The sequence below is a fragment of the Gorilla gorilla genome, chromosome X, assembly GCF_029281585.2.
Source record: "Gorilla gorilla gorilla isolate KB3781 chromosome X, NHGRI_mGorGor1-v2.1_pri, whole genome shotgun sequence".
NCBI classification, from domain to species: Eukaryota; Metazoa; Chordata; class Mammalia; order Primates; family Hominidae; genus Gorilla; species Gorilla gorilla.
In genome coordinates this window covers 89,401,246-89,421,767 of record NC_073247.2, presented here as the reverse complement: position 1 = coordinate 89,421,767, position 20,522 = coordinate 89,401,246, and the positions used below count along the sequence as shown (strand labels likewise).

General features: G+C 39.0%; 1 protein-coding gene across 10 annotated transcripts in view; it reads left to right on the top strand.

The window, feature by feature from the left end:
- The window catches only part of ATRX (ATRX chromatin remodeler), a 282,427-nt gene that overhangs the window by 45,031 nt on the left and 216,874 nt on the right, over positions 1–20,522 (top strand). For 9 of the 10 annotated variants that reach the window (XM_055376622.2, XM_019019449.4, XM_055376624.2 and 6 more), the window contains exon 2: positions 19,486–19,598. The exons of the other annotated variant lie outside the window; for it this stretch is intronic. In XM_055376622.2, coding sequence (XP_055232597.1) covers positions 19,486–19,598 — 113 coding nt within the window. The remainder of the gene's footprint in view (positions 1–19,485; positions 19,599–20,522) is intronic. 10 annotated transcript variants of the gene reach the window in all.

Genomic DNA, 20,522 nt, shown 5'->3' with positions numbered 1-20,522 from the left:
TGGCTGAATAGTAGTCCATTTTGTGTAACTACCACATTTTCTTTATCCATTCATCTCTTTTGATGGATACTTAGGTTGCATCCAAACTTGGCTGTTGGGAACAGTGCTGTAATAAACATGGGAATGCAGGTATCCCTTTGATATGCTGATTTGCTTTATTTCTGGTGTATACCCAAGCAGCTGGATTGCTGGATCATATGGTAGCTCAATTTTTAGTTTTATAAGGAACCTCCAAACTGTTCTTCGTAGTGGTTGTCCTATTTCATGTTGTTGCCAACTGTGCATGAGGATTTTCTTTTCTTTACATCATTGCCAACATTTGTTATTGCCTGTCTTTTGGATATAAGCCATTTCAACTCAGGCAAGATGGTATCTCATGGTAGCTTTGATTTGCATTTCTCTGATGATCAGTGATGTAGAACGCTTTTTCATATGCCTATTTGCAATTTGTATGTCTTCTTTTGAGAAATGTGTATCCACATTTTTTGCCCATTTTTGATTGGATTATTAGATTTTTATTCTGTAGAGTTGTTTGAGCTCCTTACATATTCTGGTTATTAATCGCTTGTTAGATGGATAGTTTGCAAATACTTTCTCCCATTCTTTGGGTTGTTTGTTCACTTTGTTGATTGTTTCTTTTGTTATGCAGAAGCTTTTTAACTTGATGTGATCCCATTTGTCCAGTTTTGTTTGGTTACCTGTGCTTATGGGGTATTGTTCAAGAAAATTTTGCCCAGACTAATGGCCTAGAGAGTTTCCCCAATGTTTTCTTGTAGAGGATTCATAAATTGAAGTTTTAGATAAAAGTCTTTAATCCATTTTGATTTTATTTATGTATAGAGCAAGAGATAGGATTCTAGTTTCTTTTTCTTTTTTTTTTTTTTGAGGTGGAGTTTCGGCTCTTGTTGCCCATACTGGAGTGCAATGGCACGGTCTCAGCTCACTGCAACCTCCGTCTCCCAGGTTCAAACGATTCTCCTGCCTCAGCCTCCCGAGTAGCTGGGATTACAAGAGCCCACCACCATGCCCGTCTGATTTTTGTGTTTATTTATTTTTATTTATTTATTTATTTATTTATTTATTTATTTATTTAGTTTTTTGAGATGGAGTCTCACTCTGTCACCCAGGCTGGAGTGCAGTGGCACGATCTCGGCTCACTGCAAGCTCCGCCTCCCGGGTTCACGCCATTCTCCAGCCTCAGCCTCCCGAGTAGCTGGGACTACAGGCGTCCGTCACTGTGCTGGCTAATTTTTTGTATTTTTATTAGAGACGGGGTTTCACCGTAGCCAGAATGGTCTCGATCTCCTGACCTCGTGATCTGCCTGCCTTGGCCTCCCAAAGTGCTGGGATTACAGGCGTGAGTCATTGTGCCAGGCTAATTTTTGCATTTTTAATAGAGACCGGATTTCACCATGTTGGCCAGGCTGGCCTCGAACTCCTGACCTCAGGTGGTCTGGCCGTCTCGGCCTCCCAAACTGCTGAGATTACAGGTATGAGCCACCGCACCCGGCCTGGAGTCTAGTTTCATTCTTCTGTATATGGATATCCAGTTTTCCCGGCACCATTTATTTATTTATTTTTATTTATTTTATTTTTTTTTGAGACAGAGTCTCATTCCATCACCCAGGCTGGAGTGCAGTGGTGTGATGTGGGCTCACTGCAACCTCTGCCTCCCGGATTCAAGCAGTTCTCCTGCCTCAGCCTCCCGAGTAGCCGGGATTACAAGCTAATTTTTATATTTTGAGTAGAGATGGGGTTTCACCATGTTGGCCAGGCTGATCTCGAACTCTTGACCTCAAATGGTCCACCTGCCTCGGCCCCCCAAATTACTGGGATTACAGGCGTGAGCCACCGTGCCGGGCCAGCACCATTTATTTTTATTTTATTTTACTTATTTTTTTGAGAGTGAGTCTCCCTGTGTTGCCCAGGCTGGAGTGTAGTGGTGCTATCTCATCTCACTGCATGCAGCCTCTGCCTCCTGCGTTCAAGCGATTCTCCTGCCTCAGCCTCCCAAGTAGCTGGGATTACAGGCACCCACCATGATGCCCAGCTAATTTTTGTATTTTTAGTAGAGACGGGGTTTCACCATGTTGGCCAGGCTGGTCTCAAACTCCTGACCTCAGGTGATCCTTCCGCCTTGGCCTCCCAAAGTGCTGGGATTACAGGCATGAGCCACCATGCCCAGCCTGGAGTCTAGTTTCATTCTTCCGTATATGGGTATCCAGTTTTCCCGGCACCGTTTACTTATTTATATTTATTTATTTTATTTTTTTTTGAGACAGAGTCTCATTTCATCACCCAGGCTGGAGTGCAGTGGTGTGATCTAGGCTCACTGCAACTTCTTCCTCCTGGGTTCAAGCAATTCTTCTGCCTCAGCCTCTTGAGTAGCTGGGATGACAGGTGTGTACTACCACCATGCCCAGCTAATTTTTGTATGTATGTATGTATGTATGTATTTGAGACAGAATCTTGCTCTGTTGTCGAGGCTGGAGTGCACTGGCACGATCTTGGCTGACTGCAACCTCCGCCTCCCAGGTTCAAGCGATTCTCCTGCCTCAGCCTCCTGAGGAGCTGGGATTACAGGTGCATGCCACCACGCCTGGCTAATTTTTTTTTCGTATTTTTAGTAGAGATGGAGTTTCACCATGTTGCCCAGGCTGGTCTCGAGCTCCTGACCTTGTGATCTGCTCGCCTCAGCTTCCCAAAGTGTCGGGATTACAGGTGTGAGCCAGCGTGCCTGGCCCCAGCACCTTTTATTTTATTTATTTTATTTATTTTTCTGAGAGTGAGTCTCACCGTGTTGCCCAGGCTGGAGTGCAGTGGTGCTATCTCCCCTCACTGCAACCTCTGCCTCCTGGGTTCAAGTGATTCTTCTGCCTCAGCCTTCCAAGTAGCTGGGATTACAGGTGCCTGCCACCATGGCTGGCTAATTTTTTTTTTTTTTTTTTTTTTTAGCATAGATGGGGTTTCACCTTGTTGGCCAGGCTGGTCTCAAACTCCTGACCTCAAGTGATCCGTCTGCTTTGGCCTTCCAAAGTTCTGGGATTACAGATGTGAGCCACTGTGCCTGGCCCCCAGCATCATGTATTGAGCCTTTCTTTTCCCCAGCGTATGTTCTCGGCACCTTTCTAGAAATAGAAAATGAGTTCACCGCAGATGTGTGGATTTGTTTCTGAGTTCTGTATTCTGTCCATTGGTTTATGTGTCTGCTTTTATGCCAGAATCATGCTGTTTTGGTTACTATAACTCTGTGGTATAATTTGAAGTCTGATAATGTGATTCTTCCAGTTTTGTTCTTTCTGCTTAGTATAGCTTTGGGAATTCTGGAACTTTTGTGGTTCCGTGTAAGTTTTAGGATTGTTTTTTCTATTTCTGTGAAGAGTGTCACTGGTATTTTGATAGGGATTGCATTGAATCTATAGATTGCTTTGGATAGTATGGACAGTTTAACAATATTGATTCTTCCAATCCATGAACATGAAATATCTTTACATTTTTTGGTGTCCTCTTCAATTTCATTCAGTTTGCTTTTCAGATTGGTCACTGTCGATGTTTAGAAATGCTGCTGATTTTTGTATATTGATTTTTTATACTGACAGTTTACTGAATTTGTTTATCCGTTCTAATAGTTTTTTTGTAGAGTCTGTAGGTTTTTCTAAATATAAGATCATATCATCTGCAAATAAGGGTAATTTGACTTCTTCCTTTCCCTTATTTCTTTCTCTTGTCTGGTTGCTGTAGCTAGGACTTCCAGTAGTACTATGTTGAGTAACTGCTGGAAGTGGGCATTCTTGTCGTGATCTGGATCTTAGAGGAAAGGCGTTCAGTTTTCCCCCTCAGTTTGATACCAGTTGTGGGTGTGTTGTATATGGCTATTATTATGTTGAGGTATGTTCCTCCTAAACCCATTTTTTTGAGGGTTTTTATCATGAAGGAATGTTGAATATTATCAAATAGTTTTTAAGCATCAATTGATATAATATGGTTTTTGTTCTTCATTCTGTTGATATGATGTATCACATTGATTTGCATATATTGATCCCCTCTTGCATCCAAGGGATAAACTCCACCTGGTTACGATGAATGATCTTTTTAATGTATCTGGTTTGCTAGTATTTTGTTGAGAATGTTTGCACCAATATTTATCAGAGATATTGGCCTGTCATTTTCTTTTTTTGATGTGTTTTTGTCTGGTTTTGGTAACAGGGTAATACTGGCCTCACAGAATGTGTTTGGAAGTATTGCTTCCTTTTATTTTTTGGAATAGTTTGAGTAGGAATAGTATTGATGCAGGAATTTTCTCGGCCCCTATGTTGGACTTGTGACAGGGGCGAATGTTTACTCAGCCTTCCGTGCTCAACCCCTTGTTGGAGGGTGCATGTGAGTGAGTGAGTGCGGGACCTGGCCAGCTGGTTGGGGCGCTGACACAGCAGCAAGCCCTGTGCAGGGACCACGGCCAGACCAGGCACAAGCGAGTGAGTGTGGGACCCAGCTGTTCTGAGCACCAGCAGGAGCAGGCCTGTGCACAGCACCCAGGTTGATGGGGAGGGGGCTGGTGTCTGTGACCCCGAGGCCCCTGAGGGGGTGTTAACAGTGCTCCTTTAGTTCTGCTGTCTGCTGATGGCTGTGTGTTAACAGCTCAGTTGGCCTCTTGCCTTGTCATGTGGGGTGGCTGCCCTCCACTGGAGAGGGCAAAGGGCTGGTGTGACAGTCTTTTTTGGGTACCTGCACTCAGTGGGTCCTGAGCTCTTGTCTGGCATCCAAGAAGAATGAGGTTGAGTGGATACTTGAAGGATGGTGAAGGTGAAGAATTTTATTGAGCAGTGGGAATGGCTCAGCGGAGAGGGGAGCTGGAGAGGGGATGGGAAGGGCTGATCTCCCTGAACTCCGGCCGTTTCTTCCCTAAGTCGTGCTGTCTCCTTTCCCAAAGTTTGGCCATCTTCTCTCCGAAATTAAGCCGTTTCTCTCCTCTCTACCAACTGAATCTGGGGTCTTTATAAGCGTAGGATCCTCGTTATAGGCACAGGATGGGGGTGGGGCAGGCTGTAGAAGTTTTGGAAAAGGCAACATTCTATTGGTAAAGAGACATTATTCAAACAGAACCAATCGGGAGAGAGCGGACAAACAGGAATAGAAGTTTTCACTTTGGGCTGTGGGTTTCAGGCTTTTTGGCTTGAACGTGGGGTTTCACCAGGGACTGCCCTTGTCTTCCTAGAATTTCTCTGCCTCCTGCCTCTATCAGTATTAGATCTTCTTTAAATGTTTGGTAGAATTCAGCAGTGAAGCCATCAGGTCCCAGGCTTTTATTTACTGGGAGAATTTTTATTATGGCGTCAATCTCGTTATTTGTTATAGCTGTGTTCAGGTTGCAGATTTGTTCCTGGTTCAATCTTGATAGATTGTGTCTAGGAATTTGTCCATTTCTTCTCGGTTTTCCAGTTCATTAGCATATAGTTTTTCATAGTAGCCATGAATGAACCTTTTTATTTCTGCAGTATTGGTTATCATTGTAATGTCTCCATTCTCATCTCTGGTTTATATATTTGGATCTTCTTTTTTTTTCTTTTTTTTTTTACTCTGGCCAAAGGTGTTTAAATTTTCTTTTAACTTTTACAAAAACCAGCATTTTGTTTTATTGATATTTTGTATTATTTTCTTTATTTCAGTTTCGTTTGCTTCACTCTGATCTTTACTATTTTTTCTAATTTTGGGGTTGGTTTACTCTTGCTTTTCTTATTCTTTAAGATGTGTTGTTAGGTTGTTTATTTGAAGTATTTCCTCTTTTTTCATGTAGGCACTTACAGCTATAAACTTCCCTTTTAGTAATGCTTTTGCTGTATCCCATAGGTTTTGGTATGTCGTGTTTCAGTATCATTTGTTTCAATGAATTTTCCAATTTTCTTCTTAATTTTTGCATTGACTTACTGATCGTTCAAGAACATATTGTTTAATTTACATGTATTTGTATACTTTTCAAAATTTCTCATTATTGATTTCTAGTTTTATTCTGTTATCAGAGGAGATGCTTGATATTATTTCAATATTTTTAATGTCTTAAGACTTGTTTTGTTGCTTAACATATGTTCTATCCTTGAGAATAATCCATGGGCTGAGGAGAAGAATTCTGCAGCCCTTGGATGAATTTTTCTGTAAATATCTATTAGGTCCATTTGGCCTCTAATGCACATTAAGTCTGATGCTTCGTTGTTGGTTTTCTTTGGAAGGTCTGTCCAATGCTGAAAGTGGGATATTGAAGTCTCCAAGTTTTCTCATATTGGGGCCTGTCTCTCCCTTTTGCTCTAATAATACTTGCTTTATATATGTGAGTGCTCCAGTGTTGGGTGCATTTATGTTTAAAATGGTTACATCCTCTTGCTGAATTGACTGCTTTATCATTATATAGTGACCCTCTTTGGCTTTTCTTATAGTTTTTGTCTTGAAATCTGTTTTGTCTTATATTAGTATAGCCACTTCTGCACTTTTTTGGTTTCCATTGGCTTTGGAAAAGATTTCTCGTAATTCTGTTTGATAAGGACACATGTTAGGAGGTTTTCAACACTTCAGTGAGTAGTAAACTTGTAAGTAAAGCAGGTATGAATAGACTCTCTTGGATTAGTGAAAAGTCAAAATCGTTAATTACTATTTAATTTAAAACTGAAATTATAGGTATTAACAAATAACTGTATGCCTTATACTGTACTTTATTTATTTATTTTTCCGAGACGGTCTTGCTCTGTTGCCCAGGCTCGAGTGCGGTGACGCGATCTTGGCTCACTGCAGCCTCCGCCTCCCGGGTTCAAGCAATTTTCATGCCTCAGCCTACCGAGTAGCTGGGACTACAGGCATGCACTGGCATGCCCAGCTAAGTTTTTTGTATTTTTAGTAGAGATGGGATTTCACCAAGTTGCCCAGGCTGGTCTCCAATTCCTGACCTCAAGTGATCCACCCGCCTTGGCCTCCCAAAGTGCTGGGATTACAGGCATGAGCCATCATGCCCAGCCATATAATGTACTTTAAACATGATGATTTTGAAACTGGAAACACACGCACATGTGAGTAATTTCTTAAATGGAATTGAATTACCTTGAAGAATCTTAGAAAAATGATGTTTTAAATTTTAAATTAGTTTGCATCATACATGTCTTTATTTCTCAAATTTTAAAGAAAAGTCTATGAATTAAAGAAAATAAAACTTTTCCTGCATGAAAGCAATGAGTGTATTATGTACCAAAAAGGTAGAAGAAAAATATCTTCTGTAATATTAGCTAGATATTACTTACTATAGATATTTTTGGGGTATATTTATTAGCAATATTTTAATGCAATTTTAAACATAACTGTCATCATACTTCATAGACAGTTTATAGCCTGCTATTTTTGGTTAGCATTGTAGTATGAGCTATTTTCCATATTATTTGAACTTTTAAAATTTAATGGTTGGTATGATATTGTATGACTTGTATGCATCCTTGTTTACCTAGTCTTTATTATACACTTTAATTGATTACAGTTTTTTTTTTTTTTTTTTTTTTTGCTTTTGTGAGCATCTGGCAGATACCTTTCTTGAGTAAAGTTATTATGTAGAAATATTTTCTTTGGGCCGGGTGCGGTGGCTCATGCCTATAATCCCAGCACTTTGGGAGGCTGAGGCAGGTGGAACATGAAGTCAGGAGTTCAAGACCAGCCTGGCCAATATGGTGAAACCCCGTCTATACTAAAAATACAAAAATCAGCTGGGCATGGTGGCGCACGCCTGTAGTCCCAGGTACTCAGGAGGTTGAGGCAGGAGAATTGCTTGAACCTGGGAGGTGGAGAGGTTGCAGTGAGCCGAGATTGAACCACTGCACTCCAGCCTGGGAGACAGAGCAAGACTCTGACTCAAAAAAAAAAAAAAAAAAAAAAAAAAAGAAAAGAAAAGAAAAGAAATACTTTCTTTGTATAGATAAAGGGAGATAGAATTACTAGATCAAAGTCTCTTGATGGTTTTTGCCAATTTGTTTTGTAAATGTATGTATCACCACAGGCTATCTATGAGAGTGTCTATTTCATGGAAACTTAGCCTACAATGAATAGTCATTTTACCCCTAAATATTTGATAAGTTGAAAAATGCTATCACATTTAACACTTCATAGGCTTTAAGAAGTTGCAGTTTTATATTCATTTCTTCATGCATTTTGTGTACTATTTCAAAAGTTTCTATAGGGGAATGAGAGCAAAGTAATGTGTTTTTCATTATTTATTTTGCTAACCAAACATATTTAATTACTAACCAAAAGGGTGATCCTAATTAAGCCAACACTTGGAATTATTTTCATGTAAAATGTCTGTGATAGAGATAATTGAATTTAATAATGAAAAAAGTATTACAGAAATTTGCTCATTAAACTGAACTTATTTTCAGCTAATCCTTGTGCAAAGTGATAATGACTTTTTTTTTTTTTTTTTTTAATAAAGATGGGGCTCGCTATGTTGACCAGGCTGGTCTCGAACTCCTGGCCTCAAGTGATCCTTCCGTCTCCGCCTCTCAAATTGCTAGGAATACAGGCATGAGCCACCACACTTGGTTTAATAGTGGAATTTTTATTACACTTTTTTATGGATTCGAGGAGAGGTGGCATTGTATATAACACATTCTACCGTTAATTTTCCATCTTTCACTTTTCTCATTGTGCTTTCCTTCCCATTCCGTTCCTGGTGTTGAACCAATGCATCATTTGTAAATTTGTAGACAGTCTTGAGTTTTTCTGCCATAATCTGTTGTTTCTTCAGACTTCTTCTCTGGTTTATAAGAAAACTGTTGTTTTAAAACTCTCAGTTTTGTATTTTTTATTTCTTATTATACTTTAAGTTCTGGGATACGTGAGCAGAACGTGCAAGTTTTTTACATAAGTATACATGTGCCATGGTGGTTTGCTGCACCCATCAACCTATCATCTCCATTGGGTATTTCTCGTAATGCTATCCCTCCCCTTGCCCCCAACCCCCCGACAGGCCCCAGTGTGTGATGTTCCCCTCCTTGTGCCCATATGTTCTCATTGTTCAACTCCCATTTATGAGTGAGAACATGCAGTGTTTGCTTTTCTGTTCCTGTGTTAGTTTGCTGAGAGTGTTGGTTTCCAGCTTCATCCATGTCTCTGCAAAAGATATGAACTGATCCTTTTTTATGGCTGCATAGTATTCCGTGATGTATAGGTGCCACATTTTCTTTATCCAGTGTATATTGATAGGCATTTGGGTTGGTTCCAAGTCTTTGCTACTGTGAATAGTGCTGCAGTAAACATATGTGTGCATGTATCTTTATAGTAGAATGATTTATAATCCTTTGGGTATATACCCAGTAATGGGATTGCTGGGTCAAATGGTATTTCTAATTCTAGATCCTTGTGGAATCGTCACACTGTCTTCTACAATGGTTGAACGAATTTATCCTCCTGCCAACAGTGTAAAAGCGTTCCTATCTCTCCACATCCTCTCCAGCATCTGTTGTTTCCTGACTTCTTAATGATCGCCATTCTAATTGGCATGAGATGGTATCTCATTGTGGTTTTGATTTGCATTTCTCTAATGACCAGTGATGCTGAACTGTTTTTCATGTTTGTTGGCCATGTAAATGTCTTCTTTGGAGAAGTGTCTATTCATATCCTATGCCCACTTTTTGATAGGGTTATTTGTTTTTTTCTTGTAAATTTAAGTTCTTTGTAGATTCTGGATATTAGCCCTTTGTCAGATGGATAAAAAACCACTATTTTTTTTTTAAATTTTCCAATTCCTCATTGGTAAAAAAGCAGTAAAACATTCATGGTAATGATCATGGCCTATAGTTTTTTTTTTTTTTTAAGTGACATTAGGATTTAAAACTGGTATGAAACCTAATCATTTATTATTTAGTTAGCTAACATTGGGATTTAGATTTATTTTTTTGACCCAATTGCAGATAGGCAGATCAGATCTCATAGACTGCCATCTGCCTCAAGCTCCTTTTGTAGTTATGTGAATGTGAGCCTGAAGGCTGAACCCACTTTTCTCTAATGGAGATTTTTTTTTATTACACTTTAAGTTCTAGGGTACATGTGCACAACATGCAGGTTTGTTACATATGCATACATGTGCCATGTTGGTGTGCTGCACCCATTAATTTGTCATTTACATTAGGTATATCTACTAATGCTATCCCTCCCCCCTCCCCCCACCCCACGACAGGCCCCGGTGTGTGATGTTCCCCTTCCTGTGTCCAAGTGTTTTCATTGTTGAATTCCCACCTATGAGTGAGAACATGCGGTGTTTGGTTTTTTGTCCTTGCGATAGTTTGCTGAGAATGATGGTTTCCAGCTTCATCCATGTCCCTATATAGGACATGAACTCATCCTTTTTTATGGCTGCATAGTATTCCATGGTGTGTATGTGCCACATTTTCTTAATCCAGTCTATTATTGATGGACATTTGGCTTGGTTCCAGGTCTTTGCTATTGTGAATAGTGCTGCGATAAACATACATGTGCATGAGTCTTTATAGCAGCATGATTTATAATCCTTTGGGTATATACCCAGTAATGGGATGGCTGGGTCAAATGGTATTTCTAGTTCTAGATCCTTGAGGAGTCACCACACTGTCTTCCACAATGGTTGAACTAGTTTACAGTCCCACCAACAGTGTAAAAGTGTTCCTATTTCTCCACATCCTCTCCAGCACCTGTTGTTTCCTGACTTTTTAATGATCGTCATTCTAACTGGCATGAGATGGTATCTCATTGTGGTTTTGATTTGCATTTCTCTGATGGCCAGTGATGATGAACATTTTTACATGTGTCTTTTGGCTGCATAAATGTCTTCTTTTGAGAAGTGTCTGTTCATATCCTTTGCCTACTTTTTGATGGGGTTGTTTGATTTTTTTCTTGTAAATTTGTTTAAGTTCTTTGTAGATTCTGGATATTAGCCCTTTGTCAGATGGGTAGATTGCAAAAATTTTCTCCCATTCTGTAGGTTGCTTGTTCACTCTGATGGTAGTTTCTTTTGCTGTGCAGAAGCTCTTTAGTTTAATTAGATCCCATTTGTCAATTTTGGCTTTTGTTGCCATTGCTTTTGGTGTTTTAGACATGAAGTCCTTGCCCATGCCTATGTCCTGAATGGTATTGCCTAGGTTTTCTTCTAGGGTTTTTATGGTTTTAGGTCTGACGCTTAAGTCTTTAATCCATCTTGAATTAATTTTTGTATAAGGTGTAAGGAAGGGATCTGGTTTCAGCTTTCTACATATGGCTAGCCAGTTTTCCCAGCACCATTTGTTAAATAGGGAATCCTTTCTCTATTTTTTGTTTTTGTCAGGTTTGTCAAGGATCAGATGGTTGTAGATGTGTGGTATTATTTCTGAGGGCTCTGTTTTGTTCCATTGGTCTATATGTCTGTTTTGATACCAGTACCATGCTGTTTTGTTTACTGTAGCCTTGTAGTATAGTTTGAAGTCAGGTAGCGTGATGCCTCCAGCTTTGTTCTTTTTGCTTAGGATTGTCATGGCAATGCGGTTTAACCACTCTGAAAAGATGTATTTAAGGAGTTTTATCTAGACTGTGTGGTGAGCTATAACATAGTGCTGGTTGAGTCAGCTTCAAGTTTTTGTAGAGGGAGGAAGAGAGTAACAACCATGTCTGGATTTAATAAAAAGTTTAGCATAAGTAAATGTTTGCTCTTTTGCCTTAAGAAAATATTTTTCAATATATAAAAAGGATTAATGAGTGCTGCCTTTCAGATACTTGGTTTGGTGTGTTTGAAACATCATTTCCAAAGATAGGACATACACATTTCCAGGGATCATCTCTATGATATGACTCTAGAAATGATGTAGATTTTTAAAATCAATGTCAGAACTTATAGACACAAATGTATGCTTTCCTTCTAAGTAGTCACTTTGGGAGCCCATATACATATCAGTGGTGTCATTCCTGATGATATGTTGGGAACTCTCATTTTGTAACCAGTTTAGAAGTCATGCAAGTAAATAAATCTTCAGGATTACTTCAGATTTGGGCAAAAAATTAGTTTTACCCAACTTGATCATTTTGCATTTTTCACCATATTTGAGTCTAAGTGACAACTGGCTATTTCCAAAAATCATACCCATCCTGAGGATGTGAAGATATTTTTGGGCTGGGCATGGTAGCTCACTCCTGTAATCCCAGCAGTTTGGGAGGCTGAGGCAGTAGGGTTGTTTGAGGCCGGAATTTGAAGACCAGCTTGGTCAACATAGCGAGACTCCCTCTCTCCAAAGGAAAAAAAAAAAGTGAAGTTTTTTTTTTCTTTTTCAAATGAATAGCCAGCATTGTTTAGTTATCTGTTTTTTTTTTCTTTTTTTTCCACTGTTGGACTTCTGTCCATTCTCTTTATTTATTTATTTATTTATTTATTTATTTATTTATTTATTTGAGATGGAGTTTTTCTCTGTTGTCTAGGCTGGAGTGCAGTGGCGCGATCTTGGCTCACTGCAATCTCCGCCTCCCGGCTCAGGTGATTCTCCTGCCTCAGCCTCCCAAGTAGCTGGGATTACAGGCATGCACCACCAGGCCCGGCTAATTTTATATTTCTAGTGGAGACGGGGTTTCACCATGTTGGCCAGGCTGGTCTGGAACTCCTGACCTCAAGTGATCTGCCTGTCTAGCTCCCAAAGTGCCGGGGTTACAGGTGTGAGCTACCATGCCTGGCCTGCTGATCATACTCTCTTGATTTTATTTTTGTACTGTGGTAGTGCTGTTGATGGACTGCAGTGATATTATCCATATTTTTAACCTTGGTCACCCACAGTGTGAACTCATTAAATAGCTGACTTTGCAATTTGATTGCTATGATTTGGGAATGAGTGTGGCAGTCATAATTGTGCAGGTTTGCTATCGTTTCATTTCTAGGGAACTTTTCTATGGTGATCTATTGATGAGATAAGATATAGTATGACATTATTTATTCCTCTTTTTGACTTTTGGTTCTCAGGAATTTTGGGTGCTGTGAGTTGACATGTAGCATCATTTCCTCAGGTCTCATTTTCTATCTGAGCACGGTTAAGGACACAGTGACCTGATGATAAATTTTTTTTGTACATCTGACTGTTATCTGAAAGAATGGTTATTGGCCAAATACGGAAACCATTCCCACTTGGTACCTTTATTCTAGAGGCAAAGTTTGTTTCAAAATTTTGTAAAACAACCCTCTCCACCAAAAGAAAACAAATACCCACACAAGATCTCTAGTTACGGTGTCTGTTATATCTCATTTCTTTTCCTTCCCTAAATATACTGAGCTATTCTTAACTAAATACAGGAAAATTGTGCAGAGGGACACTTACTAAGTGTTCAGTAAATGTTTTCATTTTTCTTATGTGTATATCTAGAAGTAGAATTGTTGGGTCATTGAGTAACTGTTTTTGCGTAAATATCTATACACGTGCCATGGTGGTTTGCTGCACCCATCAACCCGTCATCTACATTACGTATTTCTCCTAATGCTATCCCTCCCCCAACCCCTAACAGGCCCCAGTGTGTGATGTTCCCCTCCCTGTGTCCATGTGTTCTCATTGTTCAACTCCCACTTATGAGTGAGAACATGCAGTATTTGGTTTTCTGTTCTCATGTTAGTTTGCTGAGAATGATGGTTTCCAGCTCCATCCATGTCCCTGCAAAGGACATAAACTAATCCTTTTTTATGGCTGCATAGTATTCCATGGGGTATATGTGCCACATTTTCTTTATCTAGTCTATCACTGATGGGCATTTGGGTTAGTTCCAAGTCTTTGCTATTGTGAATATGCTGCAGTAAACATGCGTGCATGTGTCTTTATAGTAGAATGATTTATAATCCTTTGGGTATATACCCAGTAATGGGATGGCTGGGTCAAATGGTATTTCTGGTTCTAGATCCTTGAGGAATGGCCACACTGTCTGCCACAATGGTTGAACTAATTTACCCTCCCATCAACAGTGTAAAATTGTTCCTATTTCTCCACCTCCTCTCCAGCATGTGTTGTTTCCTGACTTTTTAATGTTCGCCATTCTAACTGGTGTGAAGTGGTATCTCATTGTGGTTTTGATTTGCATTTCTCTAATGACCAGTGATGATGAGTTTTTTTTCATATGTTTTTTGGCTGCATAAATGTCTTCTTTTGAGAAGTGTCTGTTCATATCCTTTGCCCACTTTTTGTTAGGGTTGTTTGCTTTTTTCTTGTAAATTTGTTTAAGTTCTCCGTAGATTCTGGATATTAGCCCTTTGTCAGATGGATAGATCACAAAAACGTTCTCCCATTCTGTAGGTTGCCTGTTCACTCTGATGATATATATATATATATATATATATATATATATATATATATATATATATATTTTTTTTTTTTTTTTGCTGTGCAGAAGGTCTTTAGTTTAGTTAGATCCCATTTGTCAATTTTGGCTTTTGTTGTCATTGCTTTTGGTGTTTTAGTCATGAAGTCTTTGCCCATGCCTATGTCCTGAATGGTATTGCCTAGGTTTTCTTCTAGGGTTTTTATGGTTTTAGGTCTTATGTTTAAGTCTTTAATCCATCTTGAGTTAATTTTTGTATAATGTGTAAGGAAAGAGTCCAGCTTCAGTTTTCTGCATATGGCTAGCCAGTTTTCCAAACACCATTTATTAAATAGGGAGTCCTTTCTCCATTGCTTGTTTTTGTCAGGTTTGTCAAAGATCAGATGGTTGTAGATATGTGGTGTTATTTCTGAGGCCTCGGTTCTGTTCCATTGTTCTATATCTCTGTTTTGGTACCAGTACCATGCTGTTTTGGTTACTGTAGCCTTGTAGTATAGTTTGAAGTCAGGTAGCATGATGCCTCCAGCTTTGTTCTGTTTGCTTAGGATTATTGTGGCCCTGCGGGCTCTTTTTTGGTTCCATATGAAATTTAAAGTAGCTTTTTTTCCCAATTCTGTGAAGAAAGTCAGTGGTAGCTTGATGGGGGTAGCATTGAATGTATACATTACTTTGGGCAGTATGGCCATTTTCATGATATTGATTCTTCCTATCCATGAGCATGGAATGTTTTTCCATTTATTTGAGTCCTCTCTTATTTCCTTGAGCAGTGGTTTGTAGTTCTCCTTGAAGAGGTCCTTCACATCCCTTGTAAGTCATATTCCTAGGTATTTTATTGTCTTTGTAGCAATTGTTAATAGGAATTCACTCATGATTTGGCTCTCTGTTTATCTGTTATTGGTGTATAAGAATGCTTGTGATTTTTGCACATTGGTTTTGTATCCTGAGACTTTGCTGAAGTTGCTTGTCAGCTTAAGGAGATTTTGGGCTGAGATGGTGGGGTTTTCTAAATATGCAATCATGTCATCTGCAGACAGAGAATTTGACTTCCTCTTTTCCGGATTGAATACCCTTTATTTCTTTCTGTTGCCTAAATGCCCTGGCCAGAACTTACAATACTGTGTTGAATAGGAGTGGTGAGAGTGGGCATCCTTGTCTTGTACCGGGTTTCAAAGGGAATGCTTCCAGTTTTTGCCCATTCAGTATGATGTTGTCTGTGGGTTTGTCATAAATAGCTCTTATTATTTTGAGATACGTTTCATCGGTACCCAGTTTATTGAGAGTTTTTAGCATGAAGGGGTGTTGAATTTTATTGAAGTCCTTTTCTGCATCTATTGAGATAATCATGTGGTTTTTGTCATTGGTTCTGTTTCTGTGATGGATTATGTTTATTGATTGGCATATGTTGAACCAGCTGTGTATCACAGGGATGAAGCTGACTTGATCGTGGTGGATAAGCTTTTTGATGTGCTGCTGGATTCGGCTTGCCAGTATTTTATTGAGGATTTTTGCATCAATGTTCATCAGGGATATTGGCCTGAAATTTTCTTTATTTGTTGTGTCTCTGCCAGCTTTTGGTATCAGGATGATGCTGGCCTCATAAAATGAGTTAGGGAGGATTCCCTCGTTTTCTGTTTTTTGGAATAGTTTCAGAAGGAATGGTACCACCTCCTCTTTGTACCTCTGGTAGAATTCAGCTTTGAATCTATCTGGTCCTGGACTTATTTTGATTGGTAGGCTATTAATTACTGCCTCAACTTCAGAACTTTTTATTGGTTTATTCAGGGATTCGACTTCTTCCTTGTTTAGTCTTCGGAGGGTGTATGTGTCCAGGCATTTATCCATTTCCTCTAGATTTTCTAGTTTGTTTGCATAGAGGTGCTTATAGTATTCTCTGATGGTAGTTTGTATTTTTGTGGGATCAGTGGTGATATCCCCTTTATCATTTTTTATTGCATCTATTTGATTCTTCTCTCTTTTGTTCTTTATTAGTCTGGATAGTGGTCTGTTTTGTTGATGTTCTCAAAAAAACACCTCCTGAATTCACTGATAGTTTGAAGGGTTTTTCCTGTCTCTATCTCTTTGAGTTCTGCTCTGATCTTAGTTATTTCTTGTCTTCTCCTAGCTTTTGAATGTGTTTGCTCTTCCTTCTCTAGTTGTTTTAATTATGATGTTAGGGTGTTGACTTTAGATATTTCCTGCTTTCTCTTGTGGGCATTTAGTGCTATAAATTTCCCTGTACACACTGCTTTAAATTTGTCCCAGAGATTCTGGTATGTTGTCTCTTTGTTCTCATTGGTTTCAAAGAACTTCTTTATTTCTGCCTTAATTTCGTTGTTTACCTAGTAGTCATTCAGGGGCAGGTTGTTCAGTTTCCATGTAGTTGTGCGGTTTTGAATGAGTTTCTTAGTCCTGAGTTCTAATTTGATTGCATTATAGTCTGAGAGACTGTTATGATTTCCGTTATTTTGTATTTGCTTAGGAGTGTTTTACTTCTAATTATATGGTCAGTTTTAGAATAAGCGCGATGAGGTGCTGAGAAGAATGTATATTCTGTCGCTTTGGGGTCAAGAGTTCTGTAGATGTCTGTTAGGTCTGCTTGGTCCAGAGGTGAGTTCAAGTGTTGTATATCCTTGTTAATTTTCCATCTCGTCGGTCTGTCTAATATTGACAGTGGGTTATTAAAGTCTCCCACTATTATTGTGTGAGAGTCTAAGTCTCTTTGTAGGTCTCTAAGAACTTGCTTTATGTTCTGGGTGCTCCCGTTTTGGGTACATATATATTTAGGATAGTTAGCTCTTCTCGTTGCATTGATCCCTTTACCATTATGTAACACCCTTCTTTGTCTGTTTTGATCTTTGTTGGTTTAAAGTCTGTTTTATCAGAGACTAGGATTGCAGCCCCTGGTTTTTTTTTGCTTTCCATTTGCTTGGTAAATATTTCTCCATCCCTTTATTTTGAGCCTATGTATGTCTTTAATTTGTTTTTAAAATTATTATATCCATCCTACTTAGTATAAATTGGTTTCTTGTTGTGGTTTTGATTTGCATTTCCCTGATATGACTAATGATCTTGAGCATTTTTTCATGTGCTTATTGGCCATTGGTATATATTCTTTTGAGGAATGTATATCTAAGTCTTTTCCCCATTTAAAAAATACGGTTGTCTTTTTGTTGTTTAATTGTAAGAAGTCTTTATGTATTCTGGTTACCAGACCCTCATGAGATATAGGATTTGAAAATCGTTTTCTCTCATTGTGTTTATTGTGTTTTCACTTTCTTGATGGTGCCCTTTGACATGCAAAAGTTTTGACTTTTATTAAAAATGGGGCTGGGCATGGTGGCTCACACTTGTCATCCCAGTGCTTTGGGAGGCTGAGGTGGAGGATTTCTTGAGGCCAGGAGTTTCAGACCATCCTGGGCAACATAACTGGACCCCATCTCTATAAAAAATTAAAGAAAAAATTTAGCTAAGAGTATAGTTGTGTGCCGCACTTCCTCAACTAAGAACATAAGTGTGTGCCACAGGTACTCAAGATGCTGAGGCGGGAGGATTGCTTTAGCCCAAGAGTTTTGAGACCTCAGTGAGTCAAGGTCACGCCACTGTGCTCAAGCCTGTGTGACAGAGCAAGAGGCTAACTCTAAGGAAAAAAAATGGGGTAAACTTATACTTTCCTTATTTAAAGTTTTAGCTCCTTAAAACCCTGTTGAATTACAGATACATCTATTATGTAACTTAAGAGTTGATGCTATAGGCTGGGCACGGTGGCTCACGCCTGTAATCCCAGCACTTTGGGAGGCCGAGATGGGTGGATCACGAGGTCAGGAGATCGAGACCATCCTGGCTAATACGGTGAAACCTCGTCTCTGCCAAAAATACAAAAAAATTAACCGGGCGTGGTGGCGGGCGCCTGTAGTCCCAGCTACTTGGGAGGCTGAGGCCGGAGAATGGCGTGAACCCGGGAGGCAGAGCTTGCAATGAGCCAAGATCGCGCCACTGCACTCCAGCCTGGGTGACAGAGCAAGACTCCGTCTTTAAAAAAAAAAAAAAAAAAAAGAGTTGATGCTCTAAAACTTAGTTAATGAAATATTTCCCTGGGCGATGGAGCTCTTGCAAGTCCTGTTGTATTTTTTGTTCATCTTTATGCCAGTCAGTTAGACAGTTCTTCTATGTCAAGCAGAGGATGGAATAATAAACTAAAACACTGCTTAGGGCTTTCAGAGAGTAAGTGTTCAGTAAATATGTTCGATAAATTACTGAATTATTTTTTTAAATGATGTAAAGGAAAATCTTTCCCTCTCTTTTTCTGGGTGTTGGCTAGTATAAATCTTTCTTGAAGTGATAATCTACATCTATGTTTTGATTTCTAAGGATTTCCCAAATATAAGCTATATATAAGTGAGAGGAAATAATAACTTAGGTGCCTAATGATAATATGACAAGATAAGTACAAGGGTCAGCTATTTGTTGTGAAATAGCAATGGATATAATTTAAATATGAATACCTTTTTGCTGTTTAATCCCCCAAATTTTCTTTTGATTTCTTTTAAAATTCTTTTGTGGTAGGTAGGTTTATTGTTTCTTAAGAATTAACTTAAGGGTAGTATTTTCTGATACATTTTTAAGTAACACGAAGTTTAACTTCTGTTTAAACACATCATATAGAGTACATTGAAAGACCTCAGTATTTTCGAAATGTTTAGTAAGTAATATCAGCAGTTTCCTTAAATGATATTTTAATCCTAGGTAAGTGTACAGGTAGGTTGTATTACTCATATTTTTATATCCTTAGTGAAATAGAATTCTTTTTTTTTTTTTTTGAGACAGGGTCTGACTGTTGCCTTGGCTAGAGTGCAGTGGCATGATCTTGGCTCACTGCAACCTCTGCCTCACAAGGCTCAAGCCATCCTCCCACCTCAGCCTCCTGAGTAGCTGAGACCACAGGCATGACCCACCCATGCTCTATGATGAGCCACCACACCCAGCCTAAAATTTGTTTTCTTTTATATTTTTTCTTTCTACACCCACAACTGTAACATTTCCCTTAGTTTTTACTTTGAATGTGCATACTCTTACACGACTTACAGTATGGCTATATTTTCAGTTTGCTAGAGCTTTACAATTAATTTAAAACATGAAAGGCTAATTAAGGGAATTCTTTAAATTTTGTTTTAATAGTGAAAGCAAGTTGAATACATTGGTGCAGAAGCTTCATGACTTCCTTGCACACTCATCAGAAGAATCTGAAGAAACAAGTTCTCCTCCACGACTTGCAATGAATCAAAACACAGGTAAATTGAAAAAGAATGTGCTATACCTTCTAGTCTTTTTTCTATTTTTTTTTACACTTATGGAGGTAACCATTTATTTTATTCAGAGAGCAGCTTTTAAAAGAGATTTCAGTTTGTGGAAAATGACAGATTAGCAAGCTTTATAGAAGCCCCTATTATGTATCTTAGCTATATCTGATATAGGAGATTTTAATTTTGGTAAGTATGACTATAGAAAGCTTAGAAAAGGAAGCATTTATGGTTTTATATGTAATGGAAATGTGTTATAGAATGGCTAGTGAATGTTGACTGTGAAAAAATAGTATTAGAAGAGGCAGGAGTAGTATAGGAATGTTTTGTCCTAGCAATTATTCATGTATTAGGAGTTAAATTTTTATTTTCATTTTTGTGATGGAGTCTCGCTCTGTCACCCAGTCTGGAGTTCAATGGCATGATCTTGGCTCACTGCAACTTCCGCCTCTTGGGCTCAAGCTATTCTGCTGCCTCAGCCTCCTGAGTAACTGGGATCACAGGCGTCTGCCACCATGTTTGGCTAATTTTGGTATTTTTAGTAGAGACTGGGTTTCACCATGTTGGCCAAGCTGGTCTGGAACTCAAGTGATCTGCCCTCGTTGGCCTCCCGAAGTGCTAGGATAACAGGCATGAGCCATCATACCCAGCATAAGAGTGAAATTTTTATGTTGTTTGATAATATCCCTGAGTAGATTTGGTGTATTTATTTTTTAAAATAAAACCACTTAACACCTCCTCTCTACCTCCCTGTCTCTCTCTTTTAAAAAGATGTTTTTTTTTTTTTTTTTTTTTTTTTTTAGAGACGAGGTCTTGCTTTGTCACCCAGGCTGGAGTGTAGTGGTGTAATCATAGCTCACTGCAGCCTCAGACTTCTTGGGCTTAAGCAATCTTCTCACCTCACCCTCCCCGGTA